Source organism: Amblyomma mixtum, chromosome 5 (genome assembly GCF_055824585.1).
Source record: "Amblyomma mixtum isolate Tamu chromosome 5, ASM5582458v1, whole genome shotgun sequence".
NCBI classification, from domain to species: Eukaryota; Metazoa; Arthropoda; class Arachnida; order Ixodida; family Ixodidae; genus Amblyomma; species Amblyomma mixtum.
Window position 1 is genome coordinate 89671786 of NC_143016.1, and position 27923 is coordinate 89699708.

A 27923-nucleotide genomic window follows, 5' to 3' on the forward strand; every position below is an offset into this window, starting at 1 on the left:
TTAGAAAGCACCATTCAACCACTACTACTGTCATGCACAGCTTCAAAATCAACAATATGTGGCCTCCTTCAGTTCCGCCAACTTAGTTCATAGAGGTTTTAATTGAGCCTAAGTGCTGAAGAAATTCATACTAACCTTACTTTTCCACTAAGTGTAGAAACAAAAGTATGGCTACATTTACCGCATCCAATGCCATGAAAACGACATCTGTCATAATCAGGCTCTGCACTGTGCCAGGGCAGTGCGAGGGTCCACATAGCAAGATTAAAGAACAAGAACACCTGAGTGCACGTCCAATTTTATTTTGGTTACCCACGCAGATGAAATTGACAGGTTCTCTAATACACTGATCACCATGCATACACATGAAAAAGAAAAAATTCAGACGCCTTGTTGAAAAACATTAGCTGATGGAAGTCCACTGGTCATCACTGAGCTTCAGGACAAGTCAAGAAGTGAGCGCGATATACCGAAACAAAAAGAAAGCAAAAGATCAGACAACGCTGGCAGAAGCCCAAGGTAGAAGAGGAAAAAAAAAGTGCTGGTCATCACAAAGTGAGTCCCGATAGTTACTGCTAGACCAAAAAAAAAAATTACTCTGGCAAAACTGGTTTTCTACAATGCAAAAAAAAAACTAGCCACCAGGCTCCTTAGACCGAGATGAGTCAAAACTGAACCAGCGAAAGAAAAAGACTGCCACCTGACAATGTTACCTGGGGGTGTCCAAGACAAAAAAAAAAAATCTACTGCCCACCACGCAGACGCAGCACAAGGTGAAGTGTAGACTCTTTCTGAATGTTGTAGTCAGAGAGCGTGCGGCCGTCCTCCAGCTGCTTTCCAGCGAAAATGAGACGCTGCTGGTCAGGTGGAATTCCCTCCTTGTCCTGAATTTTAGCCTTCACATTCTCAATCGTGTCACTTGGCTCAACCTCAAGAGTGATGGTCTTTCCAGTGAGGGTCTTCACAAAAATCTGCATCCCACCACGCAGACGCAGCACGAGGTGGAGGGTGGACTCTTTCTGAATGTTGTAGTCAGACAATGTACGGCCGTCCTCCAGCTGCTTGCCAGCGAAGATAAGACGTTGCTGGTCAGGTGGGATGCCCTCCTTGTCCTGGATCTTGGCCTTGACATTCTCGATCGTGTCGCTCGGCTCGACCTCCAGAGTGATGGTCTTGCCAGTGAGGGTCTTGACGAAAATCTGCATGCCACCACGCAGACGCAGCACGAGGTGGAGGGTGGACTCTTTCTGAATGTTGTAGTCCGACAGAGTGCGGCCGTCCTCGAGCTGCTTCCCAGCGAAGATCAGACGCTGCTGGTCAGGCGGGATACCCTCCTTGTCCTGGATCTTGGCTTTGACGTTCTCGATTGTGTCACTCGGCTCGACCTCGAGCGTTATGGTTTTACCAGTGAGGGTCTTGACGAAAATCTGCATGCCGCCGCGCAGACGCAGCACGAGGTGAAGGGTGGACTCTTTCTGAATGTTGTAATCAGACAGCGTGCGGCCGTCCTCAAGCTGCTTGCCAGCGAAGATGAGTCGCTGCTGGTCGGGCGGGATACCCTCCTTGTCCTGGATCTTGGCTTTGACGTTCTCGATTGTGTCGCTCGGCTCGACCTCGAGTGTGATGGTCTTGCCAGTGAGGGTCTTGACGAAAATCTGCATGCCACCACGCAGACGCAGCACGAGGTGAAGGGTGGACTCTTTCTGAATGTTGTAATCAGACAGCGTGCGGCCGTCCTCGAGCTGCTTGCCAGCGAAGATGAGTCGCTGCTGGTCGGGCGGGATACCCTCCTTGTCCTGGATCTTGGCTTTGACGTTCTCGATTGTGTCGCTCGGCTCGACCTCGAGTGTGATGGTCTTGCCAGTGAGGGTCTTGACGAAAATCTGCATGCCACCGCGCAGACGCAGCACGAGGTGAAGGGTGGACTCTTTCTGAATGTTGTAATCAGAAAGCGTGCGGCCGTCCTCCAGTTGCTTGCCAGCGAAGATGAGTCGCTGCTGGTCGGGCGGGATACCCTCCTTGTCCTGGATCTTGGCTTTGACGTTCTCGATCGTATCGCTCGGCTCGACCTCGAGCGTGATGGTCTTACCAGTGAGGGTCTTCACAAAGATCTGCATGTTGATTGATCTGTTGAAAAAACAAACAGCACGATGAGTCACACGACAAAACAAAAGGCGACTCATTCAGACCACTCACACTGACAACAATGGTGCCCACTCCCTAGGCCTGACACTGTCAGCCCGCGTTCGAAGCCCAGCAGGCGACCTCGCGAACACATCAGTCGCATAGGCAACCTGCAGTGTAGTTTGCAGGTACATGTGGCGCCGTCTCGCGGCCGAAGAGACAAGCACTGAGTAGGCAGCTCGGCGCGGCCCGACCGGCTCCGCTTCCCGAGGAAGGCGCAAACAGCGAGGTTGTGCAGCTTTGCGGATTTTCTGGAAGCTTTACCTCGGCCATCCTACGCCATGGATGTCGGTCGCACTCGGAAAAAAAAACCAACCGGAGATACTGTTGCGTGAAGGACTGTCATACCCGAGAAGGGAACGGAGACGTGAAGCTGTTTCGTTTCCCTGCAAGGCCGTACGGGTCAACCCGGCGACTGAAGTGGATCGTCGCAGTGCGTCGTGTCAAGGAAGTTGCACTGGTGTTATAATTCACGTGAAGCTAAGAGGAGAAAAAAAGTATAAATGTGGAGCTGCTGAATGAAGCTATAATATTGAGCGTTCATTAATTTCGCCGCTAGTAGTTCTCTTGCTTGGTATCGTCGAATTGCGGTCGCTCTCTCGCGTTAAGAAGCCGTTTTTCTGGTTCTGTCAGAACAACGGTCTTCAAATCAGGATTCGTCGCGTTCGAAAGCAGGGCTCTTGGTCGCGGTTTTGTCCTATACTGGTACTCAAGTACGTGCGCTCAACGTTAGCGCGTACGTGTCGAGGTACCATGAATTAAAGGCAGCACGCCTCGCGGGGTGAGTCGCAGGTGATTAATTCAGGTCCCACTCCCGTATGTCGTTCCCTTATGTGTTTGCCCGTCTCGCGCAGATTTACATGCTTTGCCTAAGGGGTGAATTGATTTTGCAGTGCTGTTTGTCATACAAATTTGGTTGCATTATATTTGAGTGGTGAAGACTTCTTCAACTGCAGCAAAAATGACAACACAAAAATATGTTCAAAGCACTTTGTCCGTGGTGAAAAGAGTACCATTGAAACGCATCCCGGTTATCTCCCGACAAGCAAGGTCATGCATGAAACTGCCCTAACATTATTAACAACCTGAATTCAGCTGTAAACACCTGGATACCGCGGGAGTCATAAAGAGGCTCACTGTGTGGTTGCTTGGACGTTCAGTCTGGGCTCGATAGATGCAATTCTTTCTGTACACCCACCACTGTTTACTGTGCTTTCGATTACACGCTACGGGAAAAATTCACATATTCACGGGTCCCGTGCATCTAAACTTTGTCCCTTTATGTTTTTCAAAATCTATTTTCCATATCAGTTACCAATGCAAAGCGACGAGACGGTTGCTTACACATGCACTGTACAGGTGCGGCCAGAATAATACGGAGCACGCGGAAGGTGGCCAAGCTGGCAGAAACTGCATCTAAGCGCCACCTATCAGCACAACAAAGACACCCCTGGCTATCCGCGCGCAGCGAGAGTGCCTGCCGCCGAGCCCCCCTCTTTGCTGCAACCCTGCCGTTATCACTGTTCGAAAGATGCTGAGCTGGTTCGGGCAACACCGCCAGGTGCTGCCTTCATCCAGGCGTTCTCACTTCAACCTCGGTGGCCGCGCGGACTGAATGGCCGAGATAACACGTAATGCCAAAACGGCCCTCTTGCGCCCGTTTACAGCGCGCGCCACTCCTAGATGCGAGAAACGGGGCAACGAAGCGCATGGCGCTGTCAGCACAGTATCAGTCGATCATAGAGCAAGGGATTGCATTGTATATGCTGTGATGTTGATAGGCCTGCGGAAACAGTGGGTCCGTGCTACCGGCGCCAACTCGCCGCGTCCAAATTAAGATACTTCCTGTCGCCGCTGCTAGGCAGCGCGCACAAGCACGTTTCCGCTGCTCCGCGACCGTTCCTGTGCTCCGTATTATTGTGGCCGCACCTGTACATGCACAAGTTGAACGTCGTACACGTGTTTGTCCCGCTGAGACTGACACTTCGCCGAAATTTCAGCGCCGTCCGTTTCCTTCACTGAGTGCACATGGTTGCTCTCGTAAAGGCGACATCCTTTTTAGAGCTCCGGTCGCCGAAAATACACACCGATGGCATCAATAGGCTTGAATCCGCAATATAAAACAACCGACATTTTCAAATTCGTACTGGGCATGCACGCCGAAAAGAACGACCGCCTACCCAGTACCAAAAAAACATATGGTGGCGGCGCTGTAAGCAGCGCGACAGCGGCGCCGCCTGGCTATTGCAGGTTGCCTATAAAACACCATAAAGTGCAAAACTCAATTAGAGAAAATGAAAGTGTCATAATTCCACAGCCCACCAACAACAAGAATGGTGCCCACTCCCTAGGCCTGACAGCCCGCGTTCGAAGCCTAGCAGGCGACCTCGCGAACACATCAGTCGCATAAAACACCATAAAGTGCAAGACTCAATTAGAGAAAATGAAAGTGTCATAATTCCACAGCCCACCAACGACGGGAAATAAAACATGGCTCAAAGTGGCATCACGCCAACAATGCATTAGGCTTACATATCACGACCGCAGCGATGACCCGCAACGTTATCTTCGCAAGCAACTACGCACTACGCTTACCTAAAAGCTCACTGTATAAGAAAGGCTAAGCGGGAGAACGTACGCAAATAAAACTAACCAGATAATTTGAAGCCAGCTACCGTTGATATCGGTCTGCACGGAAGGAATTAGCCGACCGAGAGAATTTGGAACACTCGCGCTCGCAGCACGATCCTCACGAGGCTCGTGGCATTTCAACTTCATCACATAGGCACACGGCATAGAGAAAGAAAAAATGCACACGGTTTGTCAAGATGTTACACCTACCTGCAACGAAAAGTCTGCGACACAGCAAAAAGCAGAGTCCAAACAACCCTTCCACGACCAGAACCAAAGGCGCACTGGCACTGATTGCACACGCAACGACCGCTCTGCCTGCCTGGTGACGTCAGATGTGTGCGTGCCGTGGCGGCCGCATGCGGCATGGCACGCGTTCTGTTGCAGATCTTAGCGTTCAAAATTAAAATGCTACTATCTTCTGTAACAAAGATAATGAAATACGTTTTATTTTATGAAGAAAATAAAACAGTTCGCAAATGTCAGTATCAGTACAGTATTTTTTTACTTTTTTTCAGTTTCATACATACGCAACGGCGTAAGCGCAGGCACTCGCGCCCGCCAGTCGAGGCGGCAGTTCTGAACTTGGTTCTGAGCATGGTTTGGTTTGGTTTGGTTTGGTTTATGGGGTTTAACGTCCCAAAGTGACTCAGGCTATGGGAGACGCCGTAGTGAAGGGCTCCGGAAATTTCGACCCCCTGGGGTTCTTTAACGTGCACTGATATCGCACAGTACATGGGCCTCTAGAATTTCGCCCCCACCAAAATTCGGCCGCCGCCTCCGGGATCGAACCCGCGTCTTTCGGGTGAGCAGCCGAGCACCATAACCACTGAGCCACCGCGGCGGCTAGTTCTGAACATGGTTCTAGGGTGTCTGGCAATCACCCTAGCACCCCTGAACATGGTTCTAGGGTGCATGCCAGGCATGTTCCCCAAAAAATCCGAAGTCCTTATCCTTCGCCCAAAGCGTCAAAGAAAGAATAAAGCGCCTGAAATCAAAATCTGCGCGGAAGGGTCAGCCATCCCAGAAGTGGAAACACTAAGAATCCTGGGAATGCTGATGCAATCAAATAAAAAAACAGCACTGAGACACTGAGGAACACCGTCAACCAAATCTCGTAATAAGGGAGTAATTACTCATTGGCATCCACCCGAGCGCAGCCATACGGCTACAAAGGAAAGCTATACAGCTTTCTCAGAAACTTCGCAGTTAAAGAAAAATTCGTCCTGGTCCTGGGTTCGAACCCCAGACCAGGACGAATTTTTCTTTAACTGCGAAGTTTCTGAGAAAGCTGTATAGCTTTCCTTTGTAGCCATATGGCTGCGCTCGGGTGGATGCCAATGAGTAATTACTCCCTTATTACAAATCTACTCCACCTTGGGGGATTCCCCTAAACATTTGATCAACCAAATCTCCCTCCTCAACAGATGCATCGTGGGGAGTTGAAAAAGCCGAGACCAGGAAACTAATACAAGCCTTCGTTCTTTGCAGAGTCATCGACTCTGCACCAATTGTCAGCCTCACAGCCTGAGAAAGAGACAAACTGGATTCTCTAATTAGACAGTCCTACAAAATTGCGCTCAACCTCCCCGTAATACGCCAAATGAAAAACTACTACAGTTAGGAATTCATAACACCTTAGTGGAAATGATGGAAGCACACCTCACCATACAATATGAAAGAGAATCAGGCACTGAAATGGGACGTTTCATCCTAAAGAAAGCAGGAATACAATATGAAGGAATCCGTGCACACACCTTGTCAATTCCAAGACATGTGCACGAACAACTTGATAGTCCATCCTCAGCCCAAAAACATCCACACTACGATACAGACAGAAGAAAGGCTAGGGCACAAAAACATCGTGAAAGATTTTCAGTTCAAAAAGACACGGCGCACGTGGGCGTGGCAGAACATGCGGACAGAGATGTTTTTTTCCTGGCAGTTGTCGATCATCGAGGTTCTCCTTTGCATCGGTGGCGATCAATAAAACAAAATTTCTGGAGGATCAAGGCCAAAGAAGCTGCCATAGCTTTAGCCATTAACTCCACCAGTGCCAAATAAATCATCAGCGACAAAAACCACAATTCGAAATTTTGCCAAAGGAAGGGCCCACTCCGCAGCCATCAATATCTTACAAAAAATTTCCAACACCCGCCACATCACATTGATCTGGGTCCCCGCTCATTTGGACCATCATGGAAACGAGGCGGCGCACCAATTTGCCCGAGGATTTGTAGTTAACCGAGAGGTGCCCTACACCAAGCTCAGGTCGGCCAAGGAGTGAGTGACATCCTACAAAGAAATCACAACCCAATTTAAGTAAGAAAGATAAATCTTCCCAGAACTACATAGATCTCTAAGTAACACACAACAAGTCAGTTGGCGGCAGCTCCAAACAGGCACTTTCTTTAGCCCATACATACTCCATATGGTTCCCAGAGCAGTTCAGCCCTGTCTGTTCTCTCTGTGGGCACCAAAAGGCAGACACATCACATATACTATACTCATGTAATCAAGACAAGCCATTGCAGAGTCTGCAGCTCTCTACCCAAACATAGTGGGAGGCCACTATGCTTATCTATGACCCGGAGGTTCAACTTTGAGCCACAGAGCAGGCCGAAGAGGCCGCCGAACGACATCGTCAGTCGGCCACCTGGCACCTTGCCTAGAAGAGGAGCCCGCCACGGGGAGGGCAACATCAACCCACACCGCGTCTAAGAACTCTTCTTTATTTAATAAAGTTTACCTCCTCCTCCAGGCTCACCATGGAGATGGGAGGACTACCCCTTTTCATGGCCCCAATATTCCTGAAAATGGAGTTCTTCTCTTTCTCTCTCTCATTCCTATAGAGACCCTATGCACTGTGAGAGAGTGGACATTTTTATTAATGCAAAAGCATTACTAATCCGATCATGAGAAAAGCCGGCGGCATATATTAGTGTAGTGTGTGTACTCACAGATAGTACAGAAAATCCCAGCAATGGCAAGAAGAATAGGGTGACGTTACCAAGTGGCTGTAAGTTGCACACAGCAAGCCGAGCACTGCCATTTCAGACAATCATAAATGTGTCATTCGTCCATATATATACCCCCACTGGCTAACCTCAATGTGACACCAGTTTTCCTGACTACATTCATACCAAAACTGTGAACAACCGGTTGTTGTACAGTGTTACGGTGGCGTCATATACAATTTCTCGTTGCATATATATCTCACATGCGTTAGTCAAGTTGGAGGCTGCTTGCGACAGGGACTCGAACCGTATGCACCTGCAATTGTATGCCTTCCCAGGCTCTTTACCTGTTCCCTCAGGGCGCCTTTGATGTGTCCACTGAGATGTGAGACAGTTACTGCACCATTTCCTTTCCTCAAAAACCAATTTTCATATCAAAATTGTCAACACACCGCTGCGGGTGGTGTCATGCAATTTCTCATTGCATATACCACATGTTGCTTAGGTTCGAGGCTAGCTCATGACAAATATTCGAACCGTGCGTCCGAGTGCTTCACTCGGACCTTTATGGATTCAGTGTTCAGAGGTGTGCATCCGTTTCATTTTTCAGTACGCAACCTGAGTCGAAATCGAAAGTTCAATATGACACACTAATGCTTTCGCCTTCTCAGCACATAAGCAACCTTATGTGCCCCCTGAATTTTTTTATTTTCTACTCTGGCGTCATGTCACAATGTTTTTGAATGCCCACTTCTATATATGCTGCAACTAGAACAGACACTGATGTTGGTATCGATACCTGCAGGTTGGTTTATGGTTTTGTTTGTGGTTTATGGAGGGCAGAGGAGCATGAATCCTTTAATGGTGACTGAAAATGCTCAACAGCTTGGTAACATATCTGGCAGTTACAGGTTAAACCAGATTAAGAGATTTAAACTTTGAGATAGGCCCTAAATTAGTGGCGTAGTACTGCAGAAGTCATAATTTCGGCATTGATTTGGTACCTCTTATACTCAGCAAAGTGCATAAATCTCTGGAAAAGCAAATAACATTCAAATCTTGTGTGTTGCCACTACTGCAAGGGTCATATGCCAATTAAAGGGACAGTGAGGAGAGCTCTATTAATATTTTTTTTTACAGCAAAATCCAGTAGTTCGGCATTTCATGGCTTTGTTGCCACTTGGCCGGCAGCGAAAGATGCATTTATTTCTAAGAAATTTGGATTCGAAGTTGAACAAGTTTTTCCTGCCGCTCTGATTCGAACTTGGGATTCTCTTATGATGACACAGGACTAAGTGACGTGAAACATGACGTGCACATGACGTAACGCAGACTCCCGTGATTTCTGGCGGCCAGCAGTGCGGCCTGGCAGCAGCCGAAAAGAAAGCTACCGCCGGCTGCACGTTGAAGGCATCTATTGGCTATTGCGGCCGTCACTACCGCTGCTTCGTTTACGTTTGCACCGGCGTTTCGCCAGCGCTACGATGGATCCCATTCTCGAAGTCGTCAACGAAGTTCTAGCAAACAGACACCTTTAGTGTACCGTGTACCTTGTTACCGTTAGCGGAATACCGGGAGCCCGCCTACCGCCGGTGAGCAGGCGCTGATTGGTCCCGATGCTGCAGGCGCACGCGTAGCTGCCAGGTACGTGGCGCCATCTGGCGACGTCAAGGAGATTTGCGCATGCATTGGCTACGCCTCAGTGATTCGTGGCTTCTCGTGTTCTAGTGTTTCCAGAACCACTGGTTCTAGCAACACTGTTTTGTCCTATGATGCCATCACGCTTGTACTTGCGAGTTTGGCCTGTGGCGGCGATACCTGTATTTTGGTTCTTGCTCTTTTCTACGTTACAAGAGCTTTGTTGTCAGTATGAGTGGCGTTTTTGTAAACAGGAGCTGGTATTCTGTCGATACAAACCAACTTCAATTTCTTCTCAGTGTCCCTTTAAATATGGCAATTTGGTTTTCTGAAACACTGCATTACTTCACAATGTAATTGTGCTAAAACTTTACCTTGACACACAGAAAGCATTGAAATGTAAATACAAATTCAACCTCATACACAAGATCATTTTATTTGTGATTTCTTAGCTCACTGCCAGATTTTTAGCCAAGTCTAGCTGTGTGCAAATCAGCAACTGCCTATCAGAGGACAACAGCAGTTGTTATCAGGAATGCAGTCATCGTACAAGTATAAAAATTTATGCCAGCTGTATAACCTGCAATACTAAGTTCTAACCTAGCGGCGCACACACCTGCAGTAAAGTATGAAGATTTTTCACCTTGCTTGAACTGCTACCCAGCAAACCACAAACCCCCCAGAGCTGTACGGATTAAGTCTAAACGTCTACGTACCAAGGTATAGTCTCTGAGACGTCTTATTTGCCAACCTTTTTTCGTGGAAAAGCTGGAGATGTACCCACACCATTATATCTGCCTTAACCTAGATTCCTCGTAGATATTACTTGTGACGCCCCTGGGAATGTCAGTGAGACCATATTTTTCAATCATTCGATATTTCGTATTGTCTTAGTGCATTTAAAGTTAGAAATTGCTGTTGACTACAAATTGGTGGCATGACTGCAGTGCTGCCTCTATTTTTGTGTGTGTGTTCGTGCTCACTTCATGGCAACATTATCCTGCCTAAAAAGAAGAAAAAATATTGAAAGTAGTAAAGACAAATCTGAATGCACACCCATCACGTTCCTGACTCAACTGGACGCAGCTGGTTTAAAGTGCCAGTCACTGTGGTCAGGATTCACACTGTTATTTCGTTGCTGTTCTTCCTTTCAATGTATACCTTGCACTGCAGCCAAAGCAAGCTATCTCCGCTTCCAAGGTAGCACCGAAACATTGCGATAATGTTACATTTTTGTTACGCTCAAATGTTATTTCAATGTCCTTAATGTCCTTTTTTTCTAATGTCTTTGTAATGTTACATATAAATGTTCGAATAACCTTCCCCAAACATTCATGAAACATGTAAACAACATAAATGCAACATTCATGAAAATGGTGAAGCAGCCCCGCACAAGCATGCAGGCCGGCCAGTGGTGATGGCACACAACTTACAACACTTTGCAAGAACCAACAACAAGAGCGACACCTTCTCCACTATACTACATAAAGGGAAGTTTATTATAACACAGCACAGCAACCCGTATTCACTCACCTCCAAACGGATATCATGCCGCCGAGCTTATATACTCGCTACTGCGGGATGTCCCATGAGTGACAGTGGGGAATGGGTAATAACTAAAGTTTTGTGACAAAATAATGGGGCTCTTCATGTAATCTATGGCGAGTACTATCCAACAGATGTGGTTACAAGGTACTGTTAGTTGAAAAACATCTTAACTCTAAGAACAGTGAGAAAATGTCTGGAAATCCGTGCTCGAAATATATTTGCAATGTTGTTTTATAGTTGCGACTCTAATATTATAATAAAATTTAGAAGATTATATTAAAACAACGTTTGTTTAGAATGTGAAAGTAACGTTTCCTATGTAACTTATAACGTTATATGTTAATTTTTAATGTTAATGTAAAGTTACTCTGCAACATGTAACATTACTCCAACTTACATAACATTTTTATAACACTATTCTAATGTTCGGTGCTACCTGGGTTAAGGTGCGAGGCCACACTGAAAAACTTTTTTTAAATCAGTAGCCAGGACTACAATAAACATTTTTTTCTGATTAAGCATGTTTTATTCAACTTATCCAACTGTTAGAGTACAAAAATTGGTTTAATTCAATTTTTGGGGCTTAATTTTTCTCAAAAATATAATAAAACTGCTAGTCGCACAAGCAATGATAACTAACTACTGGAATGTTGAACTGAGCAAAGCGTTGGCCTTTGTGTAGCTGAATGTGGCTCAAGAAATTTCCCCAATTAACCCTGTACTGAGCCAGCGGTGGCCACCTTATCCCAGCAAACTTCTGAACCTCATCTGCCCACCTGACCTCTCTCTGAATCTAGACCGTTACTCTTAATGATAATCGGTCATCTTGCCTTCACGTTACATCCGCTGCCCATGCCTGTTGTTATTTTTTAACTTAAATTATTAACATCGTAGTTGAAATAACAAAGCCGGCATGGGTCAAGAAAAAAACGCAATTGTGTGTTTTCTTAAAGTATGCGTAATTGCGTAAAGCATGGGTTGCAAGCACCCACGCTTTACGTGCTGCATTAAAAAAATATAAGGGCTTCATCCCACTGTTCCTTGGGCAATTCTTCCCGTGAGAGTCCGCTGGCATTGTGAACATAATGCCCTTTGCATTACAATGCTCTTGCATTGATATAATGCTTTTTGCATTATGTTAGCATTATCATAGCATGCTATAGCGGAAACTTCTAGGCAAGAGATAATCCAAGGAACAGTAGGATGAGGAAGTCAATAATTTTTGTAATGCAGAATTTTTCAGTTATTACAACTGCAGTATTTAAGAGAAATTATTGGTCTATGTATAGTCATAGTCTCTTTATATAGATGTCTAGACTATGTAGACTGGGTGTGCTTACACCATGCACAAGTATCTGGTAAATGTAGAGCTGGATGTCTGCACTACGTACTATACCTCGGACTGGACACTAATTTTGGTGTTGTAGGTAGGTAGATTTTTGGTAAACGATGCTGAAATGGATGTCTGGTGCAGGTGTCTAATGTCTAGCGTAAATATCTCGCTGATGTCCATGTGACATTTTATGGTTTACTGGGTAGGATTTTAAAGTAATGCAAGGCTGTTGAAGTGAAACATTCTAACACTTCAGTCCAGCAAACCAAAAACCTCTGAGATGTCTAGCTAGACGTCTCTGAGAGGTTTTTGGTTTTACATGTTCAATAAAAACTTGTTTACCAAGGAAGGAAGTTTAGCTGCAATGGTTCTTTCGGTCTGTTCAAACGATACTGGGAATATTAACTGATGGTGCAAACATTAAGTAAAACTGTTTCTAACTGACAATGTGTAATAAGATTTTTTAGAATATAGGTATTCTGTTTTTGTTATTATAAATGATATACTAATATGGAGTGAACAAAGAACAAAGACTGGCGTATATATTAAGCATCACAGATGATAGTCCAGGATGTTGTGCTTGTCTCATTAATTTGACATAACTGTATTCGCTGGGTTACCTAATATACAGTTGATGATGAATGGATCACTATGTGCAGTACCTGCAGTAAGGCATTTCAAAAGTAACATTTCGATCAAATGTTGGCTTGCTTTTCTGCCAGCCTTGGAGTATGGTGAGGTGCTCTGGCCAGGGTACATTGCATCAACTTCCTCACTGATCAAGAGAATATAGCCAGGGCTAAGACTGAACGTTATGCATGTTTGATGACAGACTAATGGGCTGTCCTGGAAGGAACACTAAAGTGTAAAGTGTAGTTTTCCAAAAGATGCTCACTTATGTCCACAACAACCTCACTGAAGTTGATCGGTGTCTATATATGGCATTTGGGTACTGAGGTCGTGGGGTCAAATTCTGGCCACTGTTGCGAAAGGCAAAAATGCTTGTGTGCAGTACAGTCTTGTAGTACACATTAAGTTAGGAACCCTAGGCAATCAAAACTAATTCACTGCCACTAGCAGACAGAAAGGAGTTGATCGAACAGAGTCCTCCAGCTATGACCAATCTTTGACTCTGCCTCTTTTCAGCTTTGGTTCTTTCTTCTCCTTCCTTACAGCAAGGTTCAGGTGGGCTATAAGTGGGACAATTACTATACTTTTCCTTTCCTCAAAACTACACCGTATCACTACCATGTTTGCCAAAGTGCAAGTTATCAAGGATTATTCTCCTGAATTTCATGCACCTTTAATGTCTTCTACATAATATATAATATATAAGCAAGCCATGCGCATCATAACCAATACCCCTCGAATGTCACTCTCCCGCATTTTGTTCATAGATTTAAACGTTCTACCTATCTCGGCCCTTTATTTTTACAACCTTGGTATCCTATTCTTTAAGATTCTTCATCATTATCTCCCGCTAAGCATATTTTCTCCCGGCACGATCATGAGCAACATCGTCACACGTTTTGCGCTGCGTAATAACTTTTTACTACCTAAGGTCAGAACTAACTACGGGAAACAATGCCTTCATTTTTCATCCGTATCATTTTGGAATTCTTTGAACATAGACATCAAACAAACTAATACGCTTTCTTTATTCAAGGTCAAACTAAAGCTTTTCCTTCTTAATTTGTGAGTTTTTTTGTTATGTTATTGATTCTATGTATCGCGGCATCTGTGAGTGTTTTATTTTACATTATCGTGCATTACATTGTTTGTATTTAAATATTTCAGTAACTAATATTACACTATGTGCCTGTATTCATTCTGTTTCGTCGCTAATTAATGTGTTGTGTATTTTATATTATGTTGCATATTGAAATTTATTTTCATGGGAGGTCCCGCCCGCGGTCTTGTACCATGGGACCTCTCGCTGTATACATTTGTAACTTTTATTGTATTACTCAATAAACTTTCAACTTTCAACTTTTCAAAAGAATTATGATTTCTTTGTGCAGTTATGTGTGATTTCTTCCTCTGGGTTTGCAAGCAGCTTCACAAGTGCTCACCAGTTCTTGTACAAGACCCCCTTAGACCCCTGGGTGACTTGAAGTGATACAAATAAACGGATTTATTTTTTCTACCTAAAAAGATGTTTACACTAGTGAACTGTTCGCCTTAGTTCCCAAAGGCTCCCATCTTTTCCAGAATGAGTGCTGTAGCAACTGGAAATTTGCCTAATAAAGTGGTTTCACTTGAGAACTTGCGCCACTCATGTATGTCACTTTGCTGCTCAAGTGAAATAGAAGATCCTATCTTTAAATATAATCCATTTCTAGACTCCACTTAATCCAGTTGAATGTCAACATCAGTGTGACCAGGGCTTGTGGCATGATGATGTGACAAACTTATGCTCGCACACTCTGTTTATAATAAAACTAAGTTGCCCACTCAAAAGTAGCCCTAGAAAGTGTCATTCAGAGCATGAAGACTGAGACGCATGAAGCAAGACATGGATATATGTCCTACCTGTGTGCGTGAGGGATGGGAGACGATTGGCACCATGTGCTGGAAGTGGCTTAATTCTCTTATTCAGCTGAACCAGATGCTATATACTTAAGGTAGCATCACTTGGACCTCACACAAGATGTCCTCTCGCAAATTTTCTAGCGTATGCATTGCTTTTTCTTGTACACGCATGCTTAGATCACAAAAAAGGTGTGTATCTCGAAGAACTATTACACATGCAATACTTGCATTTCAGTCTGGATCCCTGGGGAAAATCTTTCCCATTCAAAGTACTGGTTTATGAAACCATTCCCAGCTGATTCCAGTTGGTTTCAACTGGAACCAACTGGGATAGATAGATACAGAGAGGGGGGAAAGGCAGGGATGTTAACCAGAAAGGTTTCCGGTTGACTACTCTGCACAGGGGAAGGGAATGAGGGGATTAAAGAGGAAATTAAGAGAAGGAACGGGAACACAGTCGCAATCTGTCAATCAAGGCAGTCTCTCGCAACAAACAAAACAGTGCCTTGTAAGCCTTGATGGCTGTCAATTGTTGTGGCCACGGACCGAGGATATTGGCCTCTGTGAAAGGGCAAGGATCAAGGCGGTCCAGAGCATAACGCAGCTTATGTCTTTCGTTAACAAAGAAAGGGCACTCACACAAAAGATGACTGATTGTCTCTTCACAGACACAGTTTACACAAGAAGGGTTGTCGGCCATCGGGATCCAGAAAGCATACTTAATTGTGAAGGCAACACCGAGCCATAGTCGGCACAGTAATGTTGCTTCACGACGCGCTACATTATATGGAAGACGGAGGTGCAGTCCAGGGTCCAGTGCCCTGAGGCGACGGCTGCAGAACTCTCCCGTGTTATACGCTGAAAGTGTGAGCTCCAGCCTGGGTTAACTAAAGTACTGGGACATAACAAGAACTACTCTGAGCTGGTCTCTACAAAGTGAGCTTTATGCTTTTGTGGTTAAAACTGAATGGTCAAACCTCGACTTTTTATTCCCTAAATGTTTATTGCAGTGAAGAGGCCATTGCTTTCAGTTGTGATCTCTTTGTAGCATAAAGGATTTAGCACACCCTGAATGCAACTCAGGAGGTCCGTTCTCCACTCAGTATCTCAAGTGACACAACAGCCCAGTGGCTAAGGTGGGTTTATTGCATCCATCTCTGGCTGCACTAATTAAGTCCTAGCAGCTGTAATCAGGGTAGAGAATGTTGTACACCTCAAATCGTATGTTGTCTTCATTTCAGGGCAAAAACCACAAAGAATGCTTCTTGCTTAGAAAAAAACAGTAACTGGCAAGAGCAACTATTTAGGCCTCATTGCCTATGCCTGTAACAATGTATCAGATAGTTAGCATACAGGTAAAACTGCATGCTCTGAACGTGAATGGAGCCCTAGTTGTTACATAAATTACACTTTCCATAGATCCTTTTTCCACAAAATGCCACAAACAGTATTTTGTTTAAAAACAATGCACAAACCATGCTCTCACAAATATATTACATAAAGGAAAGTTTTCGTCTTTTTGCCTTCGTCCAGGGGCGAACAAGTGACAACGATTGGCGCACCCATCCACCTTGGTGGCTGAGTGGTTAGGGGTCTTGGCCACTGAGCCGGAGGAGCTAGTGTTCGATCCTGGCCGTGGCTGCTGCGTTTTGATGGAGGCGAAAGACGTCTTGCATGTTGCGTTTCGCCTTTTGTCGTGTGCCGTGTAATGTAAGCGCATGCTAAAGAACTCCAGGCGGCCTAAATTAATCCAAAGCCCTCCACTACGCGTCCCCCATAGCCTGCAAGTCTCTTTTGGATGTTAAACCACACAATTCACAATTTAGAATTTTTCACCCACTCACTCCATGAGCGCACGTGGCCATTTAAAGACCTACACAAGTATGTGGGTCACATCCAGGTGAACAAGCAACCTTATGTGAGCACAATCACAACTCACCTAAAAATTTTTATCGGACACCAGCTGAATGAAAGAGTTATCAATTATGATATACCGCAGCACTAAACGGTCTTTACTCTTCCCTCTTTGTAACTGTCACTGCAAAACAGAGAATACAACAAGATGGCACTGCATGAAAAGCAATGACTTAGGAAAAAAAGGGCACAAATTTACTAAGGCATGCATTTTTTAAGCGTTTTTTTTCCAGCTATATTTAGATTTACAGATTTTATGCTAAAAAGTTGTGCAATATGAAAGCAAAAGGTACTGTGCTTGAAAAAAACTGTAGGGCAGCAATCCTGCATGATTATTCGCAGTGTAGTGTCATGATTTATATTGTACTCCATGCAGAGAATTACATATGGTGTTTCTTCAAATGTCACTCACCAGACAAAAGTTGCAACTCAGTCTGTCAAAGGATTAAAGTTCAGAACACATTTCTTGCAGCTGCTGTTGTCATGATTTCGCTCAGCTGCCAACATATATGATGAGCATCTAAAAGAAGTACTTTCAGGATATTATACTTGTCCATCAGACATTTCCTCACACTGAATGTATACATGCTGCCTTCTGCAAAATAAAACTTAACTGATGTAAGCTGCAACTGGATATACATTCAGCAGTTTTAGTGAACACTGCTGCTGAGCATTCAGGAGGCTTTTATGAAACACTTATACAGGCAAAAAATTCCAATATGTGCAACGCCGTCTCAAATAATTTCAGCGAACGCGGAACATCGTGCTATCTGAAAAACTTTGAATTTTAAATGTACACAAACGAAACCTGCATTTTTCATTGACTATTCATGTGAACAATACAGCTATAACTGAATCAGTTTTTGTGGGTAAGCAGTAAAGAAGGTTTCTTTTTTGAGACCCATAAAAATGTACCATCGTAAGTTTACAAATGGACGATGAAAATAGCATAATGATTCATTTAAAATGCACAATGATATTTAACAGACAAAAAAGCAGTTTTAGATGCAGCTCTGCTTAATCCCATTAACACTCCACAACTGTACAGTGGTGCCCCTAGTTGGGCTCTGAATTCTTGCCTACACATCTGCTTCTTAATCTACAAAATATTCAAGATAGCTGCTGTGCAACATTTTAGACAGCAACGCCAACCGGATTGTATAGTGAAGCAGTGCGAGTTGTTCAGCATAACAGCCTCTTAGAAGAATCAGAGAAAACTGTAGACAGGACCAGTATGATAAAAATTCTTTTCCTGAAATTCTATTCCATTCTTACTGTACATCCTACTAACCAGCACATTCCAGGGGTGCATCTTTATAGTAGCAGATGAAGGGCAAAAAGAACAAAATTGGACTAGAATAGGACAGGACTGTTACATTTTCTTGGCCAAGGTGTAGGAGTGTCATGCTTTATTTACTAACTGGTCCTTCTTAGTATAAAACAAAATATATCACGATACGATTCCAAAATAATCGCTGAAATTTATGCTTGCATACAAGCGAATCACCGCAAGTATGCATTGAGCTGTAAAAATTAGTGAGAGTGGCATTTATAGTCGCCCGAGGCAGAGCTGCGTAGTTGCATAAAGGCAGCTTATTTTCATGAAGACATGAGAAAAATTCTCAATACTGTTTATTGCAGTCCACTGTTTCTGAAACAGTTAACTCAAAATTGATCTTTCATTGTCTCCAGGCACGGTTGAAAAGTCGCACAGAGTCATAGTTTACCTTTACTTGCATAAATAAATGTGCTCACTATGCCACTTCACCATTTTTTTCCTCATAAATGCTTCCTGCAGGAATGCAGAAATTGCAACCAGCTCATGCTCTTGCTCCCCTGCCTGGCCATCAATACAGGTAGAGCTGTTGACCAGTCGGGATACAATATGCATACTCTGTCCAACCTTTTTGTCCTCTAGAAGTCACATTGACATCATCGCAGACTCCTCAGGTGCCATGCACAGTCTGTAGCATGTCCAGAACTCCGACTTTATGGCATAGGAAATTCAGGACGTACATACTTAAAAAATTCTCTGTCTCAGTACACGTACAATGGATCCATTGAAATGCACACTGCACACAAGCCTTAGTGGATAGAGCATAGCCCAACACCACCTCATCTCCTTCAATCACTCCTCACCTCTCCGGAGACAAGACTGCTGTTAGAAAGAGAAAACTTTCGGCGTGCCACACAAGCGCTTCTCCTACTGTGTGCTACCGACCTACCTGGCGGCCTTGCATGCCGGGAAGGAGTCTTGGTTCAAAGGTTAAGCCTCCGCGTCACCCTCACCCTTGCGGTAACCTGCAATGGCCGGTAGTTTCATGCCCTTTTAGTGACTTCTCCCCTTTCTGTCCTGCTCCTGTCTGTGAGGTGGACACTAGACACCTGCTCTGGACCTGCCCTTCTGTGCATGCCCTCTCGTAGGATAACCTGCTCCAATGCAGACTGCCCCCAGGTCGACCGCTGGATGCAGAAGTTAGAAGGCACACCACCAAACCTTGCTGGACTTTGTGGGGTTGAAATCGGGGGATAAATACGTATTCCCCGCTTAAGCGCGGCTGAGCCAGTTCAAAACCGCGCGGACCCCACCCCGTGGTCGCGTACGCTACTGAGCGCACGCCGACCACGGCGGGCCGTGCTCTACGGGAACAAAGGAACGACACACTGGCTGACACAAACAAGGCATTTATTGCTATAGCAACAATAACGCCAGCTAGCAACAAAATACACTGAGGAATCTAGGATGTCCGACTCACCAGCACGGCTACGAGCGAACGTCCGCCCACGCGAGGGCAAAGGGATAAACTCCGAGGTCGAGCGGGACGAGCTAGGCGGGAGTAAGTTCCGACCGAGGCGCCCGTCGACGAAGAGCGAAGCTGCGAGCGAAACGTCCGTTCGCTTCCCGTTGCCGAGGGAGAAGAGACCCCGTAGCTCCCCGCGAGCGCGCAGCAAAACGCCATCCGTGGCGCTGGTGTCGCTGCGACGCGAGCGCCCTCCCCTGTTAGTGGAAAGTCACCGAACCGAGAGGAGTGCTTTGCGGAGGAGCTAACCACAGGGAACTAGCGCGTTGAGGGAAAGCGAACGCAGGGGACGAAAGCGTCCCCACATCCCCCCAACCTTAAATAGACCCACGCGCCTGCAAGTTACATGCTATGGAGGAGTCTCCTGGTCTTCATGCACTTGAGGCAGGTCGTGCAGCGGAGGTCACGCCGACAGGGTACACGCAGTCTTCCGCGGTATTCCGAAGGCGGCGTGAAGGTCTCCGCTGGGACGACTCGCATGGCCCGCGGGCTAAGTGCCCGCAGGCCCGCGAAGAGGAGGGCCGGTTGACCACTGCAGGCCAAGATTCCGCAGTAGTCGCCAGGGCAACAGCAGCCAGACGTGGCTGCTGTCTGGTCTCGCCACGGCTGCCCCGGATGGATGCGGCGAACAGGATACAGGCCGCTCCGTCGCAGCAGGCGGCAGCGAGACGATGTGCACAGGACAGCAAGCCGCAGTGGCTCCAGATCTGTAAAATTTCCGAAACACACTCCGCATGCCTTTAACGTAGGTCACGGGAGGGGAAACGGCGTACACAAGGGCCTCGTGGCTCAAATGCTCAACTCGCTAGCAAAACGTGTCGGGCGGCTGTGCAATGCAAAGTTCGAGTGAACAAAGCCCTTTCTTGAGTTGAACGAGAATGCTCGGTTCATGCGAGGTTAAAAAAAACAGGCGGCCAGCAAAGTGCGCCCCCTCTCAACACCACGGTCCGGTGGTCGTGTCACTTTTGACATGGCGCAGGCAGCTATGAATAGCCTTAGGCCTCACTACCACTGTGAAGGTCGACGACCCCCAACAAAAGAAAGACCCGAAACGGGTTTCGTGCGCGCAGCCGCGAGGAGACATCAGCGTTGTGGGGTGGTCCTCCCCGCTCACTGCACGAAGCAGCAGCTGGGTGATCGGCGCCCACCGTATCGGACGGTGTCGGAACGCCCGGTGCCGAGCTGCAATACCAGCGAGCTCGTTACGACACCCGTGGCCCCAGGCCACCCGGCTCCCAGAGCCGCGACTCCCAGAGTCGAAAAAGAGACAGCGAGAAAATATATACAGAAAACTCGGACCACCCACGCGGCTTCCGTACTCACTCGCTTCGGGCTCGGCAACTCCGCGGGCGCTAGGCCTCGCGCTCCCTCGATGCGGACCAAGTGGTTCTTGAAGAAACTCCAGGAAGAAAACTTCACAAAAAAACATGCTGAGCATGTCGAAAAGTTCAAACATGCTGCAGCGCAATACACCTCGCACTCAAGAAAGCATGCCGCAGGTCCTAGCGATCAAAATTCACTCTAGGCCTAGCACTTGTCAAGTCCGGACAAAGAGCGTTCCTCGAACCGAACAGACTGTCGTCCAATGTTCCAAGAGCAGGCCCCACGTTGGGCGCCAGATGTGGGGTTTAAATGGGGGAGATAAATGCGTTCTCCCCGCTTAAGCGCGGCTGAGCCAGTTCAAAACCGCGCGGACCCCACCCCGTGGTCGCGTACGCTACTGAGCGCACGCCGACCACGGCGGGCCGTGCTCTACGGGAACAAAGGAACGACACACTGGCTGACACAAACAAGGCATTTATTGCTATAGCAACAATAACGCCAGCTAGCAACAAAATACACTGAGGAATCTAGGATGTCCGACTCACCAGCACGGCTACGAGCGAACGTCCGCCCACGCGAGGGCAAAGGGATAAACTCCGAGGTCGAGCGGGACGAGCTAGGCGGGAGTAAGTTCCGACCGAGGCGCCCGTCGACGAAGAGCGAAGCTGCGAGCGAAACGTCCGTTCGCTTCCCGTTGCCGAGGGAGAAGAGACCCCGTAGCTCCCCGCGAGCGCGCAGCAAAACGCCATCCGTGGCGCTGGTGTCGCTGCGACGCGAGCGCCCTCCCCTGTTAGTGGAAAGTCACCGAACCGAGAGGAGTGCTTTGCGGAGGAGCTAACCACAGGGAACTAGCGCGTTGAGGGAAAGCGAACGCAGGGGACGAAAGCGTCCCCACAACTTCCTTCAGAAATCCTGCATTCATCTTTATCTGTAAATTACTTTATGCCAAAAGGCATGTTGTCACAGCAAAAAAAAAAAGGGGGGGATATGCACATGCAGCCAATATGGAGGGTTTCAAAGCTCTATATGGGCGTGGGCTAGATCATATGAATAGCAAAAAACTCATGCTATTCATTTATGCTGCTTTGCATTAAAGTTACGAAGCAAAAGCATGGTGCGCAAAGGAATGGTGTTGAGACAACTGTCTCCAAGTAATCATTTTATTGTACACTGCCTGCTCCACGTGCAACGGCAATAATGCACTGGCAGGTTAGGATGCACACTAAACAAACTTCTGATTGCAGCGCGATTTCATTTTGAAACTGGCGCCAATTCTATTTGGTCATTCTGTTCCAAAACATGACATGGCTACAAATCTGTGACGAACAACTTGGAAAAGGACGAGCATTCGGCATTTTATGATCTGAGCCTTGTACCCTAGAATAGCTTCACTCCCACTGCACTGGGCAATCCCATACATGGCCGCAGGGTTGGTATAGTCCATGCCACACCAATAACCTTTAGAAGTATCAACTTCACAATCGGTCTACCACATCAACTTCATAATCAGAAGATGCACACCGACATGTGCTATGGCCATTTTGGCTTACTAGAGCTTTCCTGCACAAAAATGGCAAACACTGCGCCTACTACATGGGGAACAAAAAATTGCATGTCTCAATTTCAAGCATTTCTTGACTCGCATACGTTTCTGTCTTTCTTTTTTTAAGGCTTCAGAATCTAGATAGCATGTTAGGTGGAGAGAACACAACATTACTGCATCTTTTTGGTGCAATTTTCAAATTGTGTAATAACCCGTGTACACATAGCATCACAACAATTTTTTCCCCATTTCGCTCCCCCAGCATGCACAGTGTGGTGCACAGGCTTCAAGGTAGGTAGTCCTGAGACTAAGTGACATGTGGGCAGGTAAGTAGCCTAGACGCAAGTTGATTTGTTATGGGCGAGGCGCGAGGAAACAGAAGGGATGAGTGATTTAGTGACTTGGCAAGTGCAGTGTAGGGCTCACTACACTGCACAGATCAATCTGACCACTCAGCACTCCTCATCGCGCCCCAAAATCCTTATAAACTAGAATTTCTGTGTTCATTCTACCAGTTGCCCCATTGTGACCTAAACCTTTTTTGGCTAACCAGGACTTGGCAAGCAGTATGCTGCACTTTCGAGAACACCACCAACTAGGCAACATTGTGCCAGTCTGAAGTAAAGACACCTGGCTCCCGAACAAAACTATCCATTAAGTAAGTCGTCCATAGCAATAAATCATGAAGAAAAAAATATTCCGAAAAAAAAAAAACACACTATGATTGGGGTCTTCTGTGCATAGTGATGATCAGTGAAGTTCGACTTGAGACACAATTTTGGGAGCCTCAGGCCCATTAGCCTGGTCGACACTGTACTTGGAATAATCTAGTGCATCTTCACGTGCCTAGTGACCTACTTATGATGCGCTTGATCGCATCTAAAGGCTAGACAACCTTATTCCTTCTACAGCTGTTCACACCCCATGACCACATTACTGACAGCTACTCAATTAGGTTTTCTACATAGCACAAATTGCTGAGTTTTCTCCAGAGCGATTCATGCAACACTGTAAATGATAAGGGGTGCTGACAACTTTGGACTGTAAAGCATGAAACCAGAAAAGAAAAGGGCCGTCAGTCATTCATTCACACTTTTCCACTGCATTCCCATGGTGTCCTGCATTCAAAATGCAGAAAATGAAACATCTGGTTGGGGCAATAGAGATTTTGTTCTCATGATTGTCCATATTAACGTGACAAATATAGATGGGCCCCAATGGGCTCTGTGCATTTTCACCTTCTAAGTGAGCTTCCATATTAACAAGGCACAAATGCAGTGAAAAAATTTGATCCCCAGAAAACTTCCCCATGGTTAGAGTCGTCCATATCACCAGGGGTCACATTAATAAAGCACAACTGTATTGCTTCTACCCAAGCAGGTGTGCACCTTGGCATGCAGTCACTGCACTACAACCCACTGGGTGAACAGCAACCTGCCCACCATTGCAGGTAGCAATTGATTGAACTAAACCACATGCTAGAGCTTTCTAAGAGGTCTTTTTCCTTTCTTAGTCGGATCAGTTCGCCCGCGATTACCTATTTAAAATGGTACGGCCACACTGCCATCACACACCATTTACTCTCTGCAACGCAATGTTTACAGAGGAGGACAAAAGTAAACAAAGCACGCTTTCCCCTTCTAACATTTTTCACGCATTTACCAATTAAAACTGGCAGTTGTGGTACATGCAAGTTGGTGCACCTTCTCGTGAACATTTGTTTCATGTCCAAAAGGAAAGGCACAAATGAAATTAAAACAAAGAGCGTGCTCCGTTTGTTTATGCCTGCGCCTGTTCGTCACCATACTTTTTGTGCAGTTTATATGCCATGCTAAACACACCTAACGTATATACACCATAATTACTTGCCCACGTATTTTTGATTCGACCATTCTTCCACCAACCAGGAGACCGTCCACCTAAACTGGCATCTCTACCTCCCCACCACATAAGCAACTCTCCCCGGCGGACTCCTATTACCAAGATGCATCCAAAAACTCACTTCCCCAATCTCCACAACCCCCAATGCATTCACCCTACATACATAGATACATGCCCCTGGTGTGGCGATATTTCCACATGCACCCACATTACGTGGACATGCACAGCAAAACCCAATCACCTAAAAGCCGCATAACGCAGCCCCGGAGTAGTGGGAGGCGACAATGGCAGCGGCCCCTTGGGAGACCAGGAGGCCCTAGTCGCCACCGCCAAAGGGTTGGCAGAACCTACTGGAGTCCGAATATGTTCAGGTCTCCTTACTCACAACAAATGTTTATTCTCTATGTTCACACCAAAGTATAAAGAATAAAGAGGCCCCTTTATGAAGCAGGTTTGCATTAAGCTCCCTCCAATTTCACCATTTGACATCCAAAAAACAACACTGCCATTGTGCTACAATGTTTTCGAACACCAAGCACAAGCACTCGCTAAAAACAGGATCTTTGATGGAAATTTTAATGGCACACAAGATTCCATAAGCATACCTTGTAACCATAGACTTTCGACCAGAAAATCTCTATTGCACTCTCTCAAAATCCAAACAGCACCCTAGTTGCAACGCGCCATCCCCTGATCTCGTCAAAAGCAGCGCTGCCTCAATACTGAAGTCTTATTGGGCTGGCAAATAACTGCAAAAATACAAGATAGCTTGAAGATGCAGTTTACTCTGGGAGAACTATCTGTGCACTTGCTGCCCACCAATTTCAATGGACAGCTGTCAAGAAGGCTGTGGATGAAAGTCTGAATCAGTCGTATACCCTCAACTTACAAGGCTGACTGATGCTTGTGGTGGTTACATTTATATGCCACAGCTCCAGATGCATACTGCCCTGGCCGGCAAACACTGCAATAAACACACTTGAAACTTGCATCAAATTTTATTCTGGTGGCACATGTAAAGCAAAAGGGCAGGCTTTCAAAATTGCTAGTCACTTTGCAAGACTGCCAAAGGAAGAGTGACTTAGCAATGTTAGCATAACATTTCAGAGATGGCAAATAAAAATGGCCAACTTGGAGCCTCAGGTCAAAATAAAAAGAGACCGCAGAATCGCCATACAAAGAAAAAGTCTACTGGCAGCCCAGGAACCTCGGAAAAACCTACACAGGAGTAATGTAAAAAAAAAAGTCTACTGGCCAATCAGGCACCACAGGACAATTTTAAGGATTGACATGAGACCACAGAAAAAAAAAAAGTTACTGGCCACCACGCAGACGCAGCACGAGGTGAAGGGTGGACTCTTTCTGAATGTTGTAGTCCGACAGAGTGCGGCCGTCCTCCAGCTGCTTGCCAGCGAAGATCAGACGCTGCTGGTCAGGAGGGATGCCCTCCTTGTCCTGGATCTTGGCCTTGACATTCTCGATCGTGTCGCTCGGCTCGACCTCCAGAGTGATGGTCTTGCCAGTGAGGGTCTTGACGAAAATCTGCATGCCACCACGCAGACGCAGCACGAGGTGGAGGGTGGACTCTTTTTGAATGTTGTAGTCGGACAATGTGCGGCCGTCCTCCAGCTGCTTGCCGGCGAAGATCAGACGCTGCTGGTCAGGTGGGATGCCCTCCTTGTCCTGGATCTTGGCCTTGACATTCTCGATCGTGTCGCTCGGCTCGACCTCCAGCGTGATGGTCTTGCCAGTGAGGGTCTTGACGAAAATCTGCATGCCACCACGCAGACGCAGCACGAGGTGAAGGGTCGACTCTTTCTGAATGTTGTAGTCCGACAGAGTGCGGCCGTCCTCCAGCTGCTTGCCAGCGAAGATCAGACGCTGCTGGTCAGGGGGAATGCCCTCCTTGTCCTGGATCTTGGCCTTGACATTCTCGATCGTGTCGCTCGGCTCGACCTCCAGCGTGATGGTCTTGCCAGTGAGGGTCTTGACGAAAATCTGCATGCCACCACGCAGACGCAGCACGAGGTGGAGGGTGGACTCTTTCTGAATGTTGTAGTCCGACAGAGTGCGGCCGTCCTCCAGCTGCTTGCCAGCGAAGATCAGACGCTGCTGGTCAGGGGGGATGCCCTCCTTGTCCTGGATCTTGGCCTTGACATTCTCGATCGTGTCGCTCGGCTCGACCTCCAGCGTGATGGTCTTGCCAGTGAGGGTCTTGACGAAAATCTGCATGCCACCACGCAGACGCAGCACGAGGTGGAGGGTGGACTCTTTCTGAATGTTGTAGTCCGACAGAGTGCGGCCGTCCTCCAGCTGCTTGCCGGCGAAGATCAGACGCTGCTGGTCAGGTGGGATGCCCTCCTTGTCCTGGATCTTGGCTTTGACATTCTCGATCGTGTCGCTCGGCTCGACCTCCAGCGTGATGGTCTTGCCAGTGAGGGTCTTGACGAAAATCTGCATGCCACCACGCAGACGCAGCACGAGGTGGAGGGTGGACTCTTTCTGAATGTTGTAGTCCGACAGAGTGCGGCCGTCCTCGAGCTGCTTCCCAGCGAAGATCAGACGCTGCTGGTCAGGCGGGATACCCTCCTTGTCCTGGATCTTGGCTTTGACGTTCTCGATTGTGTCGCTTGGCTCGACCTCGAGCGTGATGGTTTTACCAGTGAGGGTCTTGACGAAAATCTGCATGCCACCACGCAGACGCAGCACGAGGTGAAGGGTCGACTCTTTCTGAATGTTGTAATCGGACAGCGTGCGTCCGTCCTCGAGCTGCTTGCCAGCGAAGATGAGGCGTTGCTGGTCAGGCGGGATACCTTCCTTGTCCTGGATCTTCGCTTTGACGTTCTCGATCGTGTCGCTCGGCTCGACCTCGAGCGTGATAGTCTTGCCTGTGAGGGTCTTCACAAAGATCTGCATGTTGGTTGATCTGTTGAGAAAACAAAAAATAGGACGGTTCGTCATGCGACAAATGAAAGGGTCCCTCAGAGGCCAAGCTAGGATGAAGCCTAGGCCTAACAGTCAGCGTTCGAAGCTTCGTAAGAAGCCTTGCGGAGCACATCAGCCGCTCGGAACGGTACAAAGTGCATGCTGCGCATGTGAGGCACAGGAACTGTCACAGTTCGAGAGCCCGTCAACGGCGGGAAGTAGCATAAATGAGGAGGAGGCGACATACGCCCACAGCGTATTAGGCCTACACTACAGCGGCAACAAACTGCAACAACGTTATCGTAGTACGCATCGGCGCAATTCGGTTGCATAAGATTCCAAAGCTACCACTGCGCTACAAAGATGGAGCAGGCGAGCGAAGGCAAATCGGACTAACCAGAGAATTTGAGGCCACCTACTGCTGCTCGCAGTCCGTGCACGGAAGTATTTAGCAGACCGAGAGAATTTAGAACGCCTCCATCGTAGCACGATCCCCACGCGGCTCGTGAGCTGTCGGCACTTTAACTTCGTCACCGATACCAAGCAAGTGCACCTACCTCTTTCGAAGCAATTGGCAACACAGTCTACCACAAGCCTCCTTCGACCGCAGAGCAACGAATGATTTCAGCCACTGAACTGACCTGACTCAACACAAAGGACAAAAAATTGTTGCGGTGCTGGCCCCTGGTGGCCCGGTGGTTGCGTCAACCATG

The 27923-nt window shown here is 46.9% G+C and overlaps 1 protein-coding gene across 3 annotated transcripts; it reads right to left on the minus strand.

Annotated features, from left to right (window-relative positions):
• Nucleotides 1–286: 286 nt before the first annotated feature.
• On the minus strand, nt 287–27919 carry LOC149342965 (polyubiquitin-C). 3 transcript variants are annotated; one of them, XM_089545524.1, is made up of 3 exons: nt 27768–27919; nt 25604–27211; nt 287–2127 (listed from the first exon to the last, which is right to left on the minus strand). In XM_089545524.1, exons 2-3 carry the CDS (start codon nt 27199–27201, stop codon nt 744–746), a joined length of 2982 nt encoding a protein of 993 aa, XP_089401650.1. In that variant the 5' UTR covers nt 27202–27211; nt 27768–27919; the 3' UTR covers nt 287–743. The 3 variants fall into 3 exon arrangements, with proteins under 3 accessions (XP_089401650.1, XP_089401648.1, XP_089401647.1); XM_089545522.1 differs by lacking the exons at nt 25604–27211; nt 27768–27919 and adding an exon at nt 5026–5101; XM_089545521.1 differs by lacking the exons at nt 287–2127; nt 27768–27919 and adding an exon at nt 27608–27730 and having other exon boundaries at nt 25265–27211.
• Nucleotides 27920–27923: the final 4 nt, after the last annotated feature.